Raw genomic sequence first — 22413 nt, forward strand, 5'->3', positions numbered from 1 at the left:
CAGAAAATATCCGCTTTAGGAACTTTGGACTTTTCTATGATGTGAAAACAAATTGTCTTGCTAGATAATGGATTCGACTGTCGCCATAAGGGCGAGCTGGAAGTGATGTAATCGATATAAATGTTTTAAATTTGCTTACGGATTAGAAAAGGAAATTTAGGGTTATTGACTTCTAACACTTGACGCTGTGTGACAGTGTTTCACAAACGCGTAAAAGCAATATGCGTGTCGTCAAAAGTGCACTGATGTCGATGGGAGCAACACGGTTACTTTTAACATTATTTTTGTTTTCACAACATCAAGGGTTGGCTGACTAGCAACGCTGTTGTTGTTTTAAAAACTCTGTTTTATTGTTATATTGTCCAATCGATTGATAACCCTTTACACTGGCATTTTAGGCCTCGTGTAATGTGGTCCATTTAGCTGTTTGGAAGAGCCCTTCCTGTTGAGCTATTCTACAGCAAAGTCTTAGAAAACAGGCTTTGCTTTTGGATCTGTTGTTGTTTGGCACACCAATACTCCAAAAATAAAACCCAAAACCGTTTCTTTGGCTTTATAACATAATTTGGAAGATAACTCTTCTTTGTCAAAAAACTCAGAAAGTAGTAGATGTGGTTGGTAGAAACTGCAAAGAATTCAAGATTTGTGTTGCGCTTGATAACGCAGGATTACAAGAAAACGGACAATCTTTTATAAACGTCTCGTTCTGTGCAACAATAAAAGTAATAAACAGGGATTTTGTCATTCACATTGTGCATCTGAGATCAGTTTTACACGGAACAGTGCACAGCCGAGTATGATACGAGGTGGCAGCAGGCTACGGCAGGTATGCAGCGCGATATAAACTCTTGGTTTGGTTCAGTCGGCCCACAGCTCGCCGTGTCCACCGAGGGCAGAGGAGCGAGAAGCGAGAGTGTACGACTGGGAATGTAAACAAATCACAACCAGAAACCAAGGGATTGCGGGCCAGGGAGGGTGGCGGTCGCTTTACGAGGGACTGGGTTTAAGAAGAAATAAACAAAACACTTCGTTGCAGTTGGCAGCTTTGCGCCGCTCGTTGGGAGTGGGCGCTGCACGCTGAAATGTACCGAGGCAGGCCGAGTCGTGACGGAGGGCCCGACAGATGCTGGGATGGGACCCCCTGTCCACCCAGGGGCCGCGGGCACCCCGACTCCGACAGCACGGCCGTCCCGATGAGGAGAACGGACCGAGACTACTGCCCGCTGGCGATGGGCTTTCCCGAGCAGGTAAAACCAAGGGGCCGTGGCTAGTCAGGACAGTTACAACATCTCGTTTTCTTCGGCTTCTTGTTTATACATCGGGACCCGGCTCTGGGTTCGAGTCTGGGGGGCGAAGTGACCAGATTTAAAAGAAAAATGGAGGATTTAAGTTTAGGAGTGAGACCTGTATGCGTGTTGTAATGTAATTTCGGTAAGATCTTGATGTCGTTTCTAATACGAATAGTGTGTGAATGAATACGTTGAGCAAACCTTGGCAGCACTGTAGAATAATACTTGTATAAAGTTGACATGCTGGACTATTTTCCGCTGTTAAGCTAGTTGGTGTTTTTAGGGTCACCTCCCGTATTTTGTGTGCCATTGTATCCCCCACCCCCCCCATTTCAGTTTGTAAAAAGAGAATGAAAGACTGGATATCCTTTGTGCTGAGTGAATTTCTATGCAAATCGGTGTGATGGCACTTTCGTCTTTTGTTTTCGGTTTTTATGCCGCAGTTATCGTTCTAAGAATTGACGGCCGTGTTGTACCATCCTGTGGTGAATTCAGCGAGGCTGGGCACTGTACAGAACAAAATACAGTAAAAGAGTATTTTATTTCCAAAAGCCCACTGAAGAGAAGAGTGGCGCAGAGGTAGGAAGGGGACCTGGAAAAGAACAAGCAGAGGTTAATTCCACGCTGAATAGTCAAAGGAAGGAAAATAAACACCATTCCTGCTGTATGGCCATTTTCACGTTCTTCACCTGTCTGAAGATGACCTCGGAGACTGTTTTTTTTTTTTCTTTTGCTCTTCAACTTGAAAGGAACCTCTTGCTCCTCCAGTCCTGGTCCTGCAGGGCCCCACACACACCCCTGCGGGTTCGGGTTTCAGCTCACCTTGACAGTGTTCAGCTGTTAAATGCATTGGAGGCTGCCTTTTAATTATTGCTTTTCATGATTGAATACATTCCCAAACTACTGAGTGGGGATACGAAAACCTTGCTGCTATTCCAATAAAACAACCTGTAAGTTTCATTAAGGATTGTAAGCATGGACATAACCTGACTCCTTAGACTGCTTTAAACTCTTAAGTTTCTCCACCCTTCTTGTTTTAAGACAGTTAAGGCCTTTTTCTTTTTGCACTGAGGGGTTTTTAACATGCCTTTGGCCTCTGTAGTGCTTGTGTATGCACCCCATTCTTAATTCACAAGGAATAACAGCACCCAGGTTTATTGAATGCTGTAGCCACAGTAGAATTGGTTTAACTGGCTTGGTTGAGGACTGACTTGCTGGCCGCAAGAGGAGGAGGCTGGGATCCCCTGGGGTGTGAGTGCCCAAGAGCCGGCTGGGAGGACTCTCATAAGTCTGGCAGTAGAATGTCGGGAATGGCCACAAATGTGCAAGGCCTCATCCTGGGCCTTTAGAGAAGGATCACTAGAAGTTTATTTCTGTTGCTTAGTTGCGTGCAAGCGCACAATGAGGAAGGCCTCTCTAATTAATGCTATTGTATTTACTTAATTGAAAATCATGCTGAGTGATGAGAGAGCAAGAGAAGAAGGGGTGAATATAAAATCAGTTGTAGGTCCATGACTTTTTCACATTTTCATACTTCTTAAGCTTTGAAAAGTGCGCTTACGCACGCAGAGAGTACCTGAAAGTTATATACTCTTCTGTGTTCTTGCAAGGACTACATACACATGAATTCTAAGCTGTTTCTTTGCTTTGCTTCCTGCCAAGAAACCCTTACTTAATGTTTAGGTTTTCACGCAACTCTATATCCATCCATATGTGTATACCTTGAAATGCAACATTAGTGAAGTTCACAGTATTGGTCATTCCTGTATAAAGTAAAATGCATGAGGTGGACAGAAGTGTGCTTCAGCAAAGGGAGGTGGACAGATGATTTGTGGCATGAGAAGGGTTACTGCTGTAAAACCAGGTACTCAGCAGACTCAAACAATTACAAATCTAATTGTGCCTTATACAATGGGCAGCAGTGGAATGTCACATAGGGATTGCAGGAAGGATCAGGAAAAGCTAAAGAATGAAGTAAGGAAGTCTGAGAGCATTAACATAGAGTGCAGAATAGAAGAAAATACTACCAAATGCCTTGCAAATTAAATAAGCATGTAGATAATATACAATAGGTTATATACACATAACGTGGACTGTATTCCTCTCCTTTTATCAGTGTTCTCTCTCTTATCAAGGCCAGAGGGTATGAGAGATAAGGTCAGTCTGTTTGTCCTGATGGCAGGTGCTGCCCTGCTCAAATGACTTCTGCTTATCTCTGAGACTCAGATGGCTGATTACTGGGGGAAGGCCAAAGGAGACATGAGGGTTGAACTCCAGTGTGGGTCAGACCTGATGGACAGAAGTAGGGTTGGGTGGGTTGGACAATATGGTATCTGCATTATGAGGTTTTTCTTGGTGGTATGAATATGGGTTAAAATAATCTGACACACAATAGCCACTAAGCCATATGTGACCCACTGACATACTGTATGCATGATGTTCTTTTATTTTTCTTAAAATTACTACTGTGAGGACGGCCACAGTCCTGCTACTGTGTCACAAAGCCTGTTGTTTTGGATCAGTGTATATTTCAGTTCTGTTCTGTCTTCCATGAACCCTTTAGAATAGGGATGCAGTGTGAAATATTCAATTTCATTTCAAGTATAGGAAATGGTTGCAGGGACACATATCCGTGCCTGAATCATCTTGCTCACCCTTTCCCCACACAGGGTGGTATGTCCGTTGGCCCACCAGACCACAGAGGGCCGTCCAGGCCTTCTCGGATGTTCTGGGATTCCCCGTCCCACCACGTGGGCATGAGCCCTGGTCCTGGTTCTGGGTCCAGGCCCTGTGCGGGACGGGAGGCCGTGAGGGAGCCACCGGACCGGGTAACAGCGATATGGGCTGGTGCTGTTAGGTGGACTGTGATAACACTGCCATGTCTCTTTTGTGATGCAGTCATTATCACGGGAGAAAGATGTATTAAATTCTCTAATATTGGAGTTAAACAGTAATTTGGTATTTCAATGCTTGTTCGGCACAACTTGGATTTTACCTTATAGCAGGTAGTGCAGTATTCTCAGCGCAAATTTCATGTTCTCCTTATCAGACAAAAATAAAGGATATTTTAAAAGGATAAAAAAATAAAAGGCTATTTTAAAGTGGGAAAAATTCATGTCCTTTCGTAGTTCTCAGCTGCACCCCTCCTGGAGAGATTATCCAACCCTTACAGCTCCTGCAAACAAGTTGAAGACTTTCCATGTTTTCTACTGATTTACAGAACGAACATGCATGTAAACCTCCATATTTTAGGAAAATATTTAAACTTCACAGAATACATTCCTCCTCCCAAGTCTAGGAATGAAACGATTCAGAAATATTTTCGTTAGTGAAATTAAAGGAGGTGGACTTTTCAAATTAATGGATTAATGGATCAATTTGTTAAAAGAAAGTTGGAGGAATTTATTGAAGCCCCTGTCCTTGTGATGAGTGGAGTTGTCTCAGGACTGTTTGTCTCCCACAGGTTACCATGTGATTCTGTGACTTGTCATAAAAGACCACATTATAAGAAGATTAGTTCGATATTTGATATTCTCTGTGTGCGTTCTTCCCATATGTGATTTTGACTTTGTTTTTAGGGGAGGTTGAGGGCAACTGATGTTTTGATAGTGCCTGGGAGCTCTGAGGACTTAAGTGATCAGGTTTTTGAAGGAACCGTTACCAGAGATCTCCGCAGTGTCCAGGTAACATTTAGCTGGTCACTTTTACTTCGGATTAAGTATTTCCAGGGACTATCTGAATGCATTTACGTTAACTGGTTTCAATACTAAGACAAACCCCTATTTGATCCAAGTAGTAAAACATTTTTTTACATCTGAGACGATCATTTTTCATCCATAATAAGACTGTACTGTATGGTTTTTGTATTGAATAAGAGCCATCTAATTCAGCTTCACGTCTCTTGGTTGACCATGACCTCAGGCAAATGAGGAATCCCAGGAAGGTGCTCTTCCTGGCCGCATTGAGGCCAAGGTGTACGGCGGGGACAAAGTGCTGATGTTTGGAGAGGACGACAGTAACGTTGCTCTGATGCAGGGAGACCGTGTGCAATTCAACATTGTCAAGAGCCTCAGTACACAGCTGAGGAGGGCCACTAACATCGCAGTCCTGCCGGATTCCTTCTGTCACACCAGGGAGGCCAGAGAAATGGTGAGAAAGATGCCGATAGGCTGATATGTAGGACTGGATTTCACTGTCAGCTAGACACACACTTATAACACGTTTCTGCTGCACCGTAACAGTGCTGACACTTTTGTGAAATCATGCCACATTGTTCCCATTGCTTTTTTTTATTCGAGTCCAAATGGTGTACAGCATTGAAATAATTGCTTTTTCCCTTAGGATGAGAGCGCAGGGCAAGAGAAGGGAGCAAGAGTCAAGAAGCTTCCTGAGAACTCCAGTAGAACGCCATTCGAGCAGAGATTTGTGGAGGTTGTGGAAAAGAAATCCACTCTGGCAGCCCCCACTGTCACCAAGGACAAAGAGAAGGTAGGGCTGTAGTGTGTGAAATAGTCTTAATGTCTTTCTTGTTTACTTCCATCTCGATTCGGAATAAAAAAACAAATACAAAAAAAAGATATTCATTTAATGTTAAGTGTTTCAGGAAACCTCTTTTTTTTCCATGTACCCTTCAACACACCACATGAGAAATACAAAATATGTCCTGCCTTGCAGAGAAAGAAGCCAAAGTAGTATTTTGTCTGTATTTCTCCAAACATAGAAGTTATCTACGACCAGCAGAGTCTAGGAATGTTGTCTCCATTCCGTCACATTGTTTCTTAGCACCTTTTAATTTTTGTATTTGCTGTGCTTTCTTGGAGATTTGCTGTTGTGTTTTAATACTTTGAAGGACTGTGTGGATGCCACAGTGCTGCGATCACAGGAGGTCAAAGGAGATTTTCTGGCTGGTTTGTCTTTTCAGTGGAAAGCAGTGACCCCAGAGGTGCTACCACAGAGGACTGTTGTTTTTGAGGATGTCGGTACAAAGCTGTATGATGGAGTGGTCATCAAGCCAACAGTAAAACTCTGCAACACAAAACAGGTATCCGTCGTAGTATCAGTGTTACTTTTTTAGAAGGTTTCTTTGTAATAATTAGCAAATTGTTTCTGCTGCAGTTTGTGTTGAGACATTGAGGTCAAAGAAGTGTAATTTAACTTGCATTAGGAGGAATCGGGCACAAAATGCACTCCAGGCAGTTTTGATTACACAGGTCTGACAGACCTCAGATCTTGTGTACAATTTCAGGTCAGCCCACCTAGAAACTGTTTTCTTTTTCTGAACTGGAGTGATGCTGGGATTGAATTTTGCTTGTACTTGCAGATTGCTGGACCTGAATCTTTCCCAGGCCGTGTCTTGGTGAGGATAAATGGCTCAGATCAAGAGCTGCCTTTTGGGGCGAGGGACTTGCAGACAGAGATGACTGTGTTTGAAGGCGATCATGTGCAGTTCAACATCTCCACAAACAGAAGCACTGGGGCAGAACGCGCCATCAACATTGAGATCCTGCCCGACACGTTCCAGTTTACTAAGGAAACTCGAGAAACGGTAAGCTCCTTTCCCACAGCTGAGAATAACGGTAATGGTAACATTCTCAGGAGCCCAATCAAGTGCATCTTGTCCTCTACCTCGCAATGTGCTTTTCTTTCCTGCATTTATCATGTGCTCCCTGTTTGTAACTTTTCTCAAGCTTGTTAGTGTATTTCTTTATTAAGCTTCTGCGAGTTCAACGTTAGATGTTCTATCAAAACTCTGAGCCTTTCAGGGTGTACTGAATTGCTTTTTAATACCCACAAAGCTTGTTGGTCTAAAACAGTGTTTATTGAAGCTGTAAAAGGATGGCAGGTTTGGTCTCACTCTTTCTTTTGGGGTGAGGGTGAGTTATGGGGTTTTTCTTCATTGTACAGTAGACCCAGGTTGTGTGCACCTTTTTTTGCAGTACGAAATGAATAGAATGCATGAATCCTTTTTACAGTGCATACCTCTCCATGACTGAACACAAATCAGTACACCCATAGCAGGTGAGCACCTAGTCTAAAATTGAGAAAAGCTGTAAAGTACAAATCTTCTGGAATACTCTTTTAGCTATACACATGGGTACTGTAAGAAAGTACAAAACTTCATCACCGTGCCAGCTTTGTTTCCTGAGAGGTGACCAACCAGTCATCATCTTCATCATCGTGGCATGGCCTGTCAGTCACCTGTCCGCAGCAGTTTTCAGGTCATCCCCAGTGTGTATGGTACAATACTTAGTTTCTTTCCTCTTACTGTTCAAAAGCTCAGATTGGAAAGATAGATGTGCATTATTTCTTATAATCTAACAGTGGCCAGAAGCTGTTACATAGGTTTTATGCAGAGACTTGATGGCTGCAAATACACAGGATATAGAAATCCTTGAAACCCGTGCCTTCAGGAATATAACCTGGTGTTCAGTTGAGGGCTTAATGTAGCAATTTTGTACCCAGACATTAGGGTTACTTAGCTTATGCAGGAGTCTTCTGGGTGCAGAAAATAAAACTAAACAAAATGTCTTGCTTGAATGCATCATGATAGAAGCTGGGATCCGCTGACGCCAGCAGGGCACCCTTCTTTATCTCATCAGCCCATGCCAAACATTTGTTTGTACAGAGTATCCCCAAGCACAGCACAGAGCAGGGAACAGCCCTGCTTGTAACTGCGAAAGAAAAAACAGTGCGGTGAAAAATGAGATGGCAAAAAAGTCCAATCTCACGAACATAGAAGCTGGTCAACTTGCCAAAACCAACAGCTTTGTGTGTGCAGTCATCTGTGTTTGTTTCCCTTTTAGGGTGTGGTAGTTGACACAGGGGCATCCTGTGGGTTCATTAAGTGCAAGCGCAGCCCGAGAATGTTCTTTTGCCTAAGCGAGGTCATGGGCGAGGACAGGCTCTGTATCTCTGATGAAGTGGAGTTCACAGCAGTCCATGTAAGTGCACCACTGTGGCTCTGACCTCGCAGTGCTGGCAGTCAGCGTTAGCAGGGCTTCACCCATTACAGGACAGTATCGGGTCTCCTGTTGTCCAGATTCTTGCCTTTTATGATGCACAAAAGAATCTCTCTTGAAGCCAAAGCTGCTAGCGATTGTAACATTTTTTATTAACTGGTATTACAAAATAAAATCATTTAGGTTTACAAGTGTATACTCCATCTAATGCAGCATTTTTTTTTTACCAAAAGCTCATAAAATGAAAAATACAGAAATCCATTTTGTGTATGTTCAATGAGCAAAAATGTCAAGTGTGCCTTTCTGATAGTGGATGCATGGAATTTTGTTTTTAAAAGTTCCAATGAATAAAAACATTACAAAGAATGAGAAGTCACAAATGTATGGAAGGACCAGGGTTATGTAAGTCTCAGAGGTAAAATAAATTGTCTGAATTGATATTTTCTGACATGACATTATTGATTTTATGTAAAAAATTGAATTTCAATAAATTCGTAATGGTCTGTGAGCTAACAGTCTTCAGTAATTTATGGATTGCACGCACACGTCAGTAATCTCTCACTTTCCAGGTTGCGTCTGATGATCAAAGGGACCAGGCAGTACGGATAAAGAAACTTAAAAACGCAGCGATTCCCAGCTCTCGTTCTGAGAGTGAGACCGTTGACTACAAAGCAAGAGAAAAGGTTATTTCTTTCCCATTTTTTATTTGAATAGTTGTAGTTTTGAAAACGGTGCTGGACGCTGTAAGACCTGAGAAGTCTGTCCCAGTGAACGGAAGGCATCCTTTGTAGTATTACGTCTCTGTCATAGTGAATGCTAATTAATGTTACAGAATAAGAATTTCATTTCTTTTTCTGTGCATACAAGACTGCATGTAAACCAGAGTGAAAGAATGAAAAAGAGTTTTTTCTTGTGTGAAAGAGTGCTGCCCATTTATAGTTTTTGTTTTCTTTTGTGCCCTCGTGTCCCCTTCTTTAGAAGAAAATGAGCTTCAAGTTCCTGAAAGACTCAATAGGTCCCAGTATATCGAACCTGAAAGTTAACCTCGGTTCCTTTGATGAGGAAAATGCTCAAGAACTCTTCCACCGAGGGTGAGTTTCACTTTGGGCATTGCAGATGGTTTGGACAGGTCTGGGCACTGCGTCAGCTGGTGGCTTTCTTTTAGCTCAGTTCGAGGATGCAGGTATAAGAGTTCTGCGAGTGTAAGCAGCTGAAATGTCAGTCAGTGTCTTCTGAATTGTTGAAATAGAGAGGAGGCAGGAGTCAGCTGTAATGAAAAGACATGAACAGCTTCTGATCAGCTTCAGTGTTCACTCATAAGCCAGCCTTTGAGCAATGTGTTTTTCACATTCTGGATTCTGCTCTTCGTTGCTGGATGTGAACCTCACTGGTTGGTGATCAGAATGGCTTTTGAATTTCAAATAGTTTTTCTCAACAACTGCAGTATTATGACAAAACAAGCCTTGGATTTTACATGAGGCTTAGAAAAGGGTTTTTTGTTTTTACATTAGAATGCAATTTGTCATGCAAGGTATCTACGTATTATGTAATGTCTCAGGCTGTTGGAAACTTAATGTGAAAATCTCTACAATCGGAGAAATACCTTAGTGGCTACTTGGAATATAATCATGCAGGTCCACTTCTCTAAATTATGTCCCAGTTATTGCATTTTTTGTTTAGTTCTGTGCACACCAGTGGGAACTGCTCTTGTTCCATTCATTTCTCCTGCTGAAAAGTGGTATAGTCTGTAGAGTTCTTGGAAAATATCTGATTATATATGTTTGATTTGTAAAATATTCTATGAGTTTTTGAATGTTAATAACAGAGGATTACCGGTGCACACAGCGTGATGATTAAATGCACCAATTTTGTGTGCTAATTCCTGAAGTTCACTAAAGTATGTTTACTAGACCTCTACTAAACTTGATCAGTAGCCACTGAAAGCTTTTGCGCTTTTGAGTGAATGAGCTTTGTAAGAACACGGAGGCTTTAATGTTGTTCTTTTTAAGATGTATTGTCATAAGACTGAAAAGACACAATCTCTGTGTTTTGTCCTCCAGGGAGGACCATGGGGACATTGACTTGCAAGGGTTAAACCCTGAGTACCGGTTGCAGCAAGAGAAGAGATCAAGAGAATTTGCAGAGGAAAATGACATGGTTTCAGAGTATGGCATGGACCCAGAAGTCCTGAGGAGAAGCTCGGATACGTGCCGACCCACTGAATGGATAGAGGACACGAGGCTTAGAGGGCACAGTCGCAGCAGAAGCAGTGAACACAGCTGGAGTCACAGTAAAAAACACAGTAGGAGTCGAAGCAGGGAGCTGGGCAGATATCTGAGCAGCCATCACAGCAGGAGCAGGGAAAGTAGTAGTCACTGCAGGAGGAGAGACAGCCGGAGTACAAGCAGGGAATACAGCTGGAATCACAGTGGAAAATGCAGTCGAAGTAGGAGCAGAGACAGGAGTTGGAATGATAGTGGAAAATGTAGCCAGAATGGAAGCAGGAAGCGTAGCTGGAGCAGAGAGCAGAGTGGACATCACAGTAGGCAAAGATCTCGGAGTGGAAGCAGGAAGCGAAGCTGGAGTAGGGAACACAGCGGGCATCACAGTAGGCAAAGATCTCGGAGTGGGAGCAGGAAACGTAGCTGGAGCAGGGAGCACAGTGGGTACCGCAGTAGGCAAAGATCTCGGAGTAGTAGCAGGAGGCGCAGCTGGAACATGAGTAGAGAAGGTGGTGACAGTCACCACAGGCACAGAGATAGCCCCAATAGTAGTGGAAATGGGAGTTACACAAGAGAGAGAAATGCAGAGCGTTTTAGCAGCCAGAGCATTAGTCCCAGTCCATTGCCCCAGCACTTAGAAACCAGTAACAGCTACTGGAATCTGGAGTTTGCTAGCAAGAAGAGGGAGCTGGAAATCCTGGAGAAGCATATAGCTCAAAAGAGAACCCTTATAGACAGGGAGAATAGTCACCAAGGCCTGAGTGGCAGGACCACTGAGGCTGGTGACTTTAGGTCCTTCAGGGCAGTGGAGGATGATAGCTACAGAAAACGGTTTCCTGCAGAGGCTGGCGGCTATATGCAGCATCCTACAGCTCCTGCCTTACCTGTAAAGCCTATTTTGAAGAAACCGAATGATCCTGGAATGGAACCAGACTTCAACAATAAGGTTTGAGACTTGTTTTTCCATTTTTTTGTTTTGTTCAGTTGTCATATTTGGGAAGTATTTTGTGCAGGTCATATCAGACTTGATGCCTTATCAGATGAGAAAGATCTGCGTTACACTCCTTAAAAACAACAGACATCTGATTTGACCTCTTCAAAAACGTGCTGCAGTATATGATATATGGGTTAGAGACAAAAAAAATCCTGTATCACTCTTTTTTTCTACGATCCTGTGTTTTAATGAATCTTCTCTGCTTTCACAGAATAATGGCAGTGAAGCCTCAGAGGTGAAGAGAAGCAGTAACCTATCTATGCAGATTGAGCGATTCCTCAACACTCTCAACAAAGGGGTGGATTCTGGCCTCCTCTCCACTCTGCTCAGGGAAGCAAGGGAAGAGTCCTCCGTGCCAGAAACCAGCAGGCCTGTTCCTCAGCACTCTTTCCCCCATGAGGGCAAGGAAGAGAGAAGCAAATCCCAAGAACCAGAGGATGATTTCCTTCTTCCTCACGAGAAGGCCAGTAAGGATAGCAGTGGGTTTTCCCGCATTTTGGGAATTAAACATGACCTGCTTAGCTCAGAGGAGAACTGGAAGGGTTTTCTGCACATTGAAGACGAGGAGAAGTTTCTCTACGGCGAGGACGCGTCCACAAATGACCTCCATCCCAAATCTGATATGTCCAAGAGGCAGAGCCCTGCAGCAGTGAAAGAAGAGGAGGGAGAAGATGAAGATGCGGCCCAGAATTATGATAAAATCCAGACACTTCTCCGAACAATAGGGTTGGACATCGGGGTGGCTGAAGTAAGTAAGCTGGCAATGAGGACTCAGGAACGCCTCTATGGGAAGAAGCTGAAATCCAAGTCGTGCGATTCCTCGGACAGGGAGCCAGTGAAAACGGGAGCAGCCGCCACTGGGAACGTAGTCAGACAGCGCAGCCAGACGAAGTCCCCAGAATCGGAGCGGCAGCCTTCGGAAAGGAGCATCGCAGAGCGGGAAAGGCAGATGGAGGTCCCTGTGACTTCTCAGGGTGTCGGCCGGACGCACCACTCCATTCCTCCCTCTCCAGCTGCTCCCATGGCTCCGTCTGCCTCCCCTTTCCCCCCCCAGGCGCCGGCTTACTCTGTGCCACACTATCCTCAGTACCAAGCGTTCGGGCCCGCGCCCGACGGTTCTGCGGGCCACGCGCTGCCCATGCCTGCCGGGTGGCCTGGTTTTCCCCCTCCGCCAGACGTGCCTTCACCTAGTTTCTCTGACCAGCTGGGTGGTTATCCTTTAACTTATCAGATGGGACCTCCTGGTCAGCCCCTGCTGCATTTTCTGCAAGGGGTTTCTGCTGGTGTGCCGTTACCTCCATGGGAGCCGCCAGTGGGTTTCCACTCTCACTCGGCTCTCGGGCTCCCATCCCCTCCTGCGGCCCCGCCGGGCTTCCCCCCCCTCCAGTTATCGGGCGGACTTTTGTCCGGTTACCCCCCCTTCCCGCAGAACCCCCTGGCTGGGCTGCCGGTGTATTCCCAGGAACCTGCAGGGGGCCCGGCGTGTGGTCTCGCCCCGGCCTCGGCAAGCGCTGCCGGCGTCTCCCCCGCCCTGACCGCCAAGGACAAACCGTCTTCGAGGCGCTACCTGCGAGTAATCAACACGGTGAAAATCAGCCCGACTGCGCCGGCCAAGAGCAAGGAGTCCGTGATTGTGGAGGTGACGCCTGCTTGCAGACAGGAAAAGTCTCCTGCATTCTCCCCCGGGCCGACAGGCAATAGCGACCCACCACAGCTATCTGAAGGTCTTAAACCCAAACAGAAGAAACGGGTATAGGCACTCTCGTTTATCTCTTCTCTTAAAAGATGCCACTTTGTGTTTTCTTGCTGCTTTGTGACTATTTCAAAGGTTCAGCAGACGTTGCAGAATGTTTGTAGCTGGAGTTTGTGAGTTCATCATAAGAAGGGACATATTCAATAAAACTGAAGGTTTTTGTCGATATTCATTCTAAAGTTTAAACATATTCGTAGATGCTCACGTCCCTTTGTTTTCAGTTATTTTTTTTTATATTTAACAATCACACTGGTTCCGGTGTTTTATTACAGCCTAAACTTGATATGTCTCCCTTTTTCATCCAGCTGGAAGAGTTTAAAGAAAGAATGAGACGGAAAAAAGAACAGCAGGATTCTCAATTGGAAAAGAAAGACCCTGACCGTCAGAAAAAGCTGCCAGGTACATACTTCTCCTTTTGAAACCTAATTATTTTTCTATCATTAAGAAAGTTCAGTTAACTGCCATGAACAAGGAAAAACATATTTGCATTGGTCAAGGGAACTTGCAACTAATGAAACAGCCAAACATCTGTAATTGTTTTAGTCTACTTTAATGTTTAACTTTGTTTTGACAGAGTTTCATGAATTAAGAATGACCTTGACAACTTTTTCCTTGCCTTACACTTTTGATGGAGTAACACTGTGTTTCATCAGATTTTATCTGTTTGTTTATATATGCTTTGCAGTTTATATGTGGTGAAAGTTTCTTTTTCAACAGATGTTTTTCATGGATGAAAGTAACACTAGAAACATGAAGCAGCACAGGGGTGCCTGGGGTACTAGGAGCTGGCATGTGTGACTTCTGTTTCCTGTTGTGGTTTTCGTTTACTGCAAATCTCAAGCCAGGACTTGCAGCAATCAGCTTATTAAAAGTCAAGTCTGTAGATGAACTCAGAGGCCGATTAAGCCATGTTTTTTCTAGTGTTTAAGTGTGACTGGGTGGAACACTGAAGGTTAACCCCAAAAACACATGTATCTATGTTGACTGCAGTAGTTACCTAAAAACATGAATCACTTGTACAATTTAGTGTCCTCTAGTACCTAGTTTAAGGAGTTAAGAATGTTTTGAATTTTGTACTTGAAACTGCTGTACTTTCTGTAAGAAACTTAATTGCATTTTAATATTGTTCAACTATATGTAAGGAAACTGCATATGTGGTGTTATAGAACACTAATAATCAGATATGTTCCTCTTAAAAGAATCATATACTGAAAGATAATAAAATTCAGCAAATCCAGCTAAGAGACATAAGAGACAGAAAAACATTTTAAATCAACAAAAACTCCGGTAGATTTGCCTTAATTTACACAAGCTGAATTAGCTTAAATTAATAGTTTTTGTGGGTGATAATGATATAAGCATACAAGTATACTACGGATGAACAGGTCTTATTGTTTTGGTAATTGGGGGGCTGTGATTCTTGAAAGGTACCTTGTTCTATTTGTGAAGGTCTAGTTACTTTCCCTTACGGGTACAAGTTCATGGATTTACAGTGTGTTGTTTTGGTTTTAGGGTGGCACAGTGGTACAGTAGTTAGCATTGCTGCCTCTCAGTCCAAAGACATACTGGAAGGGTAATTGGCTTCTGGGAAAATTGGCACTAGTTTGTGTGTTTGTGTGTTTGCCCTGTGATTGACTGGTGTCCTGTCTAGGCGATATCCTGCCTTGTGTCTGTTGTTTGCCAGGATGCACTCCGGTCTAGTCTTTCTGTGGTGATTTATTGGAGATGAAAAGGGCTTTAGTTTCCTTAAACCTATTTTTACCACCATAATGGCATAAGTAGGAGACCAGTCCAATGAAACCCCTGAATTCCTGAGCCGCCAGGAGTGTGGCCGCCTTTCCGGGGTCTGCGGAGACTCCTTGTGGCCAGTGATCTGTCCCAGCAAGCGAGTCTCTTGCCACAGGAGTGGACTTTGCTTTGGATGAAGCTTGAGACCTGCCTTCCTTAGGCGGTCCATGACCTTTCTTTAGTTGTCCAGGACCTCAGAAAACAAGGGTGCCTGCACCAGCGGTTCATCCGGGTACACTGGGCACTCTGAGGTGAGCACGCCACTTGGTACCCTTTCCATTGGCCGCTGGAAGGTGGCCGGGAATTGCATTGCATAGTCAGACAGGCATGGCAGTGTGTTACCACAGCCCCTGGCCTATAGAGAAGGCAGTCTTTGGCCTGTCCTTGGGGGCCACCTCAACTCACTAGTAGTTATTACGCAGGTCCAAAGAGCTGAATCAGTGGGACCCTAAGACGTAATCTAGCGCCCCATTAATGCAAGACAGAAGCTAAGAGTCCTTCTTGATGACATTGTTGAGCCACCTGTAGTGTGAATTTACAGGATCCTTGTGGTAGTCAAGAGAGTGTTCTATATGAACTGGATAGGCTTAGTAGCTGCTGTATTTTTGTGCTGCTATTTCTCCTCAGACTGTTGTTCAGAAGCTCTCAGCTGCCTTTTGTAAATCCGTTATAATGTGACGACTACTGATGCAAAATTATTATGTACGTTATTGGCAACCCATGGAGAATGTCTTCTGGTAAAACTGAAGCTCTGTTCAGATTTTAACTTGTCTTTTGCTTGTTGCCATTGCTGTGCTTTATTGCCTCCAAGTTCACATTTCACGTTTTGGAATTCCTTGCTGTTTTTTAAAAGTCTGTGGACAGACAGTCTAGCTCCTTTTACGTCAGCTCCTGGGGTTTAACATGCAAAAGCATTTTGATCCCAGTAATTTTGGTCTTTCCTGTACTAAACATTTTGGCTGTCGGCACTGTAAATATTCTGAAAGACTATGCAGTGTGTTAGTGCAGCCATTGAACGCGACAGTGTCACTCTTCACTTGCAGTCTTGCAGACAGTGAGAAAAGCTGCAGTACCTGTGACAGAAGCCCAGATGGTTCACTTCCGCTCCTCCCCAGTACAGTATCCCCACTGTGTGTATCAGATTTCCAGTACACGGACTCGTTGATTTATATCGGTGCGAAACATCTTGTGTTTTACTGCATTTATGCGATTCGATAATGTGATTCAAGAAAGTGTGATCATAGCATTTCTGTTAACAGTGGTGAGTGAGGTCAAGGAATGGGTTTAGATACAACAGAATTAGCTAAATTTATTCTGTCAAAATTGCCTTTGGATTACAGTTCTGTTCCTTCATAATATTTTTGCAAGGGCATAGTTTGGGTGAGTATACTTGTGTAAAGCTATTGATGTGTACTCGGAGGATGTCTGTATGTTGAACAGCATTTTAGATTTGACCACTTTCTGAAATATGAGGCTAAGTCAATAAAGGAATTTGTGAATTATTGACCAAACATGCTTAACAGATTTGGAAGATATTCAATTTCATATACTACTCTAGCAGTCCATCCAGTCACACTTCACAAGGCTGAACTTCCTGCACTGAACTTCCGACATTTGAGAGCTCCCTTCATGGGAGCAAAGGGGCAAAAATCCTACCTTCTGGTTGCCAGATTGTCTTCAATTACTTTCCCGCCGTTTGGACATAACCTGAAACATGCTAGTGTCCCCAGTGGGTGATGTCATTGCGTGGATACCAATCCACTTTTGGTTTTGCAATGCTGCATAGATGTTTCACCTATGGTGACCAAAAAGCATCACCTCCTGCGTCATGTCTCTGGAGAAGACTCCAGACATCTGTTTTCTCCAATGCATACATCGTCCAGCACATACTCTTCAGAAAGCTGTTATATTCGATAACGCCATTGTGTTACACCATGCACAAGCCACAGTCAATTTCACTTTATTGGCTTATCCTTTATTTGTATTGAAGAAATTGTTTTTTGTGTCAGCCATGTTTAGAAAGCTTAAAAAAGCACCACTCCTTTCTCATGCAACAACGGTCTAATGTAATTAAATGTAGCATCAAAGCGAAATCATCTTTCTTCCTAATGCTGTGCACAGACTTGATGTTTTTGTTCTGAGAATCCCTGAAGCCAACTTGTAAGATCTGAATCCATAATTCTCAACTGAAAAAACTCGGAGGAACCTCTCCTTACTCCCTGCACTTGGAATCAGTGGAGAACTGTGAGATGAAAAGTGTCGTCATGCCGCGCAACACTTTGCCGGTTTGTGAGGTTAACATCTTGTGTGTTGCATTTGCAGGTAAGGCCTGCAAAAAAGTAAAGAATGTTTGGATTTGCGGCCATTCACTTGTGTTTTGGGCAGAGAAGAGGGCAAAATCGCCAGAGTACGGTATGCAGTTGGGGATGGATCCAAACTGTGTGCGTTTGTGGTGGAAAGGCACACAGGGGATGACTTGGGACCAGCTCCTTCCTTTTCTGCTGCAGATGAAGGGGACTTGGCCTAACCCCGACGTCATCATCATGCACGTTGGAGGAAATGACTTGGGCAAGTCGAAACCGGAGGAGTTCATTTTGGCCGTTAGGAAGGACTTGATGTCCATGAAGAGCATTTTCCCGGACTGCCTGTTAGTCTGGTCTAACATCCTGCCCCGCGGTACCTGGAGGACTTGCGGGGATGCGGCAATGGCAGAGAACATCCGCAGGCTGACCAACGACAAGGTGAAGAGGGAAATGGGCGCCGTGGGAGGAGCAGCGCTGAGTCACGGCAGCATCCAGGTGGACTCGCAGTTAGGATTGTACCGACCTGATGGGGTGCACTTGTCAGATGCAGGTATTGACATGTTTAACCTTGACATGCAGCATTTCTTGGAGAAATGGGCAAGCGAAGTGCCATAGGGAGGAGCTGCTAAGCCAATGGATCATCCCAGCAGAGTTGAAGCTGCATGTTTTTTTTTTTTGTAGTTGCAAGTTGGGGAACAGACTTCTGTGAACCTACCATTGCTAGTAAAATATGTCATAAATGGCTGTATATATGAGCATGATATACTGTATGTTAGATCCATAATTGTCTTTGTGTGTATACATTGTATACATACGCGGAAGTTATGTTACACAAAAAGAACCATTATTTGTCTTTATTATATAAAGCTCACAATGGTATTTTTGTTTGTAATAAAACATTTTCCACATTGATGTCTCTGAATTGCAGTTCATCTGCTGTGGTCCTACATGTCAGTTAATTAATACAATGGTTCTTTTCAGTTTGTGTTTTGTTTTTCACTATTCAAGTATCCTTGAACACACCTTTTTAACAGCCTAATTTAATCATTTCTTGTGGCATTAAATATTTCTTCCTGGTTATAAATGGTCTACTTTTTTTAGGGGCAGCTTTTCTTACACTTATTTAAATGTTTTGTGTGTCAGGAGGCATGGTGAAATAATTCAGAAACAAACTGATACCCCAGTATTATGATGACCATAAAGATTAACAGAAATAGCCATTTTTTCCTAATTAGCAAAATCACCGACATTGTTGACATTGTTGGAGAGAATTTATGATAGAGATCTCAATTTGAAGAAAACGGCTTAATACCTAATGAGCAGTTCGTTCTTAAGTTACAGCTTTGCTTTCAATATTATTGAATTAAGTTGTGACTTAATGAACTTGGGAGAGTAAAAATAACTTCCAGGATGTTAAAGATGGAGTATGTAAAATATTACAAAAGAGTATATATGGTTCTTGGCACGATTCCATTTTTGAAGTGATTTCTTGGATTAGTTCAAACGCTTAAAAGTCAATTAAGCTGCCTGTTGGATAGAAGTCAAGTCAAGCAGTGGGACTACAGTGCAAAGGTTGTCTGCTCCCTTCTGTAAAGTGGCTGTGGCAGGCAGGAAGCTCACTGTTATTCATACATTAAAACTCCACTTAAATCGGAGGATGGCAAGATGGATACTTTGGGAGGTTCAAAAACAGCTGACTTGAGTGTAAAAAGTGTACAAATGTGCAGTCCACATGAGTCACTTTGGACCGGCATTCACTTAGTCTGATTGCAATCTAACAAATAAGCACACTTTAGGACTAAAGAAAAACATGGAATGTGCACTGCAGCAGAAACAGATCATTTCCTGCTGATGTGTGCGGGGTTCGGTAAAATACTTCTCAAAAAGCCTTTTCCTTTGTGCGGAATAGCTGTTATCAATACCGCACACACTGCTAAAAATAATTCAGCCTCTCAATTTTAACGTTCTCGAAATAATATTTGATGTATGTATTTGGAATATTGATTCATCAGCACAGTGAAGCTTTGAAATGTTACATATCCCAGGTATTATTTACGTATTCACACCTTATAGAGGTATTGATTGAGGTGGTTCCTGTTTTGTGATATTGTGCTTTTTTTTATAACCAAATGAGTGTTATCAGGAGCATTTTTCCAGTGAGTTGGTGCCTGAGGTAAGTGTAAAACCTTAACTTTTTAAACCTGTTTAGAAATACATTGTGTTCAAACTTGCACATACAAATCACATTTGTAATGGAGAGATCATTATACATATAGAAAGTATATGTTGTGCAATATATTTTTACACACGTGTTCCTCAGCCATTTCCTCGGGTAACAATGAAAATCCCAATTCTGTGCGATACCTGTGAGATTTTACACTCTAATATCTAGTGAACTAATGTGATGTTTTTTTGGCAGATAATAGATTTAAAAATATAATAATCTAATACAAGGTTAAAATGAATTGCAGGCGAAAAGTAGACGCCCTCATACCATAGTACAACTAAAATAATATAGTATTTACACTACATTATGTCTATAACATCCTCTAACTTTTATCAGTTGGTAGTCAAAAAAAGTCATTTTAAGTGAGGAGAATATAGTCTGTTTCGTTTAAATGCTTATCAATCTTCTATAAAATGTTTATCAATGTAAAATTAAGGTTTTAAATATGCCTCAGAACCTGATATTTGGAAGCCATCAGTCTGTGTACCTGACAGGCCTATGGCAGTTTAAGAATGCCTTTTCCACAAGGGAGGTATGGTATTTTCAATTACAGATGGACAAAGCATTTTACTGTCATGATCCGTAAATCAGGATAAAGAACATCTCAGGGGTGCAAGGAGAATAGTGCCAACCGACACAGAACAGGCTCTACAGGAGGCTTTCCTGCCTGAAATAAATGATTAAATGGATCTCACATGGACTTCTCTCTTCCCCTTAGGAGTCATTGCTTCCCTTGGTTGGAGATGGACTTTTTCAGCTTGCTGCTCACCTGTTAATCAAGGTCAGATTTTCTAATTCTATTTTCTATTTCTAATTTTCTATAAATTCACCTGTACCATGTCAATAAAGGCTTTTTTAATGACATCTGTCTGCTTTTTGTAAAAAAAAAAGAACATTCTGTATGACCGGGGAGTAGTTCGTCGGTGAGGGTGGAGCAGTAATTTTCCAGAATAAGTTGTTTTAAAACAGATGTGCGAGGTGTCGCTAATAACATTTGAATTTGATCCACTTGCAAATGACCTGTTTCTCTTTTGAAAACTGCCTGTGGTTGCATAGCAGAGCTCTTCATCTGTCTTTAAAAATGGGCCACATATGACAAAGGTGAACACTAATATTTCATAGTCGTCAATAGTGGCTCAGGGCCAGTTCTGCGCTTGTAGGAGAGAATGGCTCTCAGATTTCTGGTGACTGCTTTCTCTGTGACTGCACCTTTGTTATGGGATGCCCTCCCCCCTACTCTTGGAGAGACAGATTCTATGACTTTTTTCAAATGTGAACCTATGTTTACATATGTCTGATTACCCTATATTCTGTCTTGCATGTTCATGTTTATTTTTTAATTTTATTGTATTTTTTCCCCTCTTTTACTTCTTGTTCACTATGTACAGTGTTCTTGGGTATGGAAAGGTGCTTTATAAATAAAGTTATTATTATTATTATCTGCTTGAAGTCCTTTTTGTGAATAGTGGCTTGAACTCCACAGGATTTATGCACACCTTTGGTCAGCTTTTCTTCCTGCTTGATGAATTGCTTAATTTTGTTAAGCAATCCATTTGGAATGGTTATTTATGCATATAAGAAGAAATTAACACTTTGTTTTGAATTTCACATAATAGTAATCATGATCATTTATGCTGGTGGCCAACTGTGGCACCTTTTTGGTAATGGGGACCCCAGGTGCTTTGACTGCAATGGGTTTTGCCAGGTTTTGAGGGTCCCAGTGGTTAATGATAATGTCCCTAGTCCAAACTAGGCAGGTATGAAAGCTGGTTGGCTGATTTCTAGGATGTGATGACTTGATTCTGTTCGGAATCCATCGATGTTGTAGAAATCATGGATGTGTCCAACATGTCAGCCATGACAGCAGCAGGGTGTCTGGATGTCCGGTCGTCGTCAAGGGTCTCATGCCCACACCTGAATGCAGCCGATGATACCTTTGTTACTGTTGCCGATTCTGGGGCTCCATCAACCTAAGTCCTTACCCTTCGCTGAACGATTTCGGCACCTTTTCCTTGACCAATAACACTTAAATCTCCTTCGGTTGTCATCCAGCCAAGAATAAATGTCAGAAATAAAAAATAAAGCTGTGTAAGAATAAACTGTAGAATGGAATTTCCACCGAATTGCTTTAAAATTAAATACTGCACTTTTTCTTCACCCATATCAGACGTGACTGTCCTCTACAACAGAAATTATCTCCACTTTAACGCTTCCCCTCACATTAATCTCTATGGAATAACTTTTCACAAGAAAGCGGCACAGTGGTAACAAATCAACTAAAGAGTTCAAAAGTAGTCTAATAGCCTAATCGTGTTTTATAATCGTACAAGATTATTCTGTTAAACCGATCCTTCTCAGCAACAAGAATACACTAAGATGAGTGTTTCTGCATTAACTTTTTTAACTATTTCCCTAAATGAACTCCGTATGTAAAATACAAGTTTAATACTGCAGTAGATCGCCGCCTACACTTCTGTTGAATCATTAATATCGGTCTCCTGGCTGTTTTTGATAAACTTCATAATCATTAGCTCCACAAACCTTAACAACTTAATTAAAACGCATAGAAGTGTGTGTATCTGGCTACTAGTTTTCACATTTATGTGTAAGCTTACATTACGCAGCCTTTTTAACTGCCCAGACGTGCTACTGCTGTAAATATGCAAAACATGTGGAGGTCTTCATTCTGCAACAGGTCCGCTCGCATCATGTTGGCCAGCTGGAAGAGCCACGGAGTTGACATGCAAGCTAAAGGGAAGAAAATCTTTTCTTTTAATGAACAGAAAACTTGTTGGAAAGTGACAGTTTCTGAACGAAAGACTCTAAACCCTTTAATAATAAAATGAAGTGGACTTTTTTTAAATAACATCTTTTATTC

The 22413-nt window shown here is 42.6% G+C and overlaps 1 protein-coding gene across 3 annotated transcripts; it reads left to right on the forward strand.

Moving 5' to 3' along the window:
• Positions 1 to 814: 814 nt before the first annotated feature.
• On the forward strand, positions 815 to 20971 carry LOC107079382 (uncharacterized). 3 transcript variants are annotated; one of them, XM_069179963.1, is made up of 15 exons: positions 1226 to 1247; positions 1733 to 2239; positions 3959 to 4117; positions 4868 to 4972; positions 5211 to 5438; positions 5631 to 5777; positions 6211 to 6330; positions 6610 to 6834; positions 8093 to 8230; positions 8818 to 8931; positions 9227 to 9339; positions 10309 to 11416; positions 11676 to 13214; positions 13523 to 13616; positions 17328 to 20971. In XM_069179963.1, the coding sequence occupies exons 3-15, from the start codon at positions 3965 to 3967 to the stop codon at positions 17921 to 17923; spliced, it is 4680 nt and encodes a 1559-aa protein (XP_069036064.1). In that variant the 5' UTR covers positions 1226 to 1247; positions 1733 to 2239; positions 3959 to 3964; the 3' UTR covers positions 17924 to 20971. The 3 variants fall into 3 exon arrangements, with proteins under 3 accessions (XP_015218553.2, XP_069036064.1, XP_069036063.1); XM_015363067.2 differs by lacking the exon at positions 1733 to 2239 and having other exon boundaries at positions 815 to 1247; XM_069179962.1 differs by having other exon boundaries at positions 1733 to 4117.
• The last annotated feature ends 1442 nt before the right edge of the window (positions 20972 to 22413 follow it).

This window comes from Lepisosteus oculatus, chromosome 17 (genome assembly GCF_040954835.1).
Source record: "Lepisosteus oculatus isolate fLepOcu1 chromosome 17, fLepOcu1.hap2, whole genome shotgun sequence".
Lineage (NCBI taxonomy): Eukaryota > Metazoa > Chordata > Actinopteri > Semionotiformes > Lepisosteidae > Lepisosteus > Lepisosteus oculatus.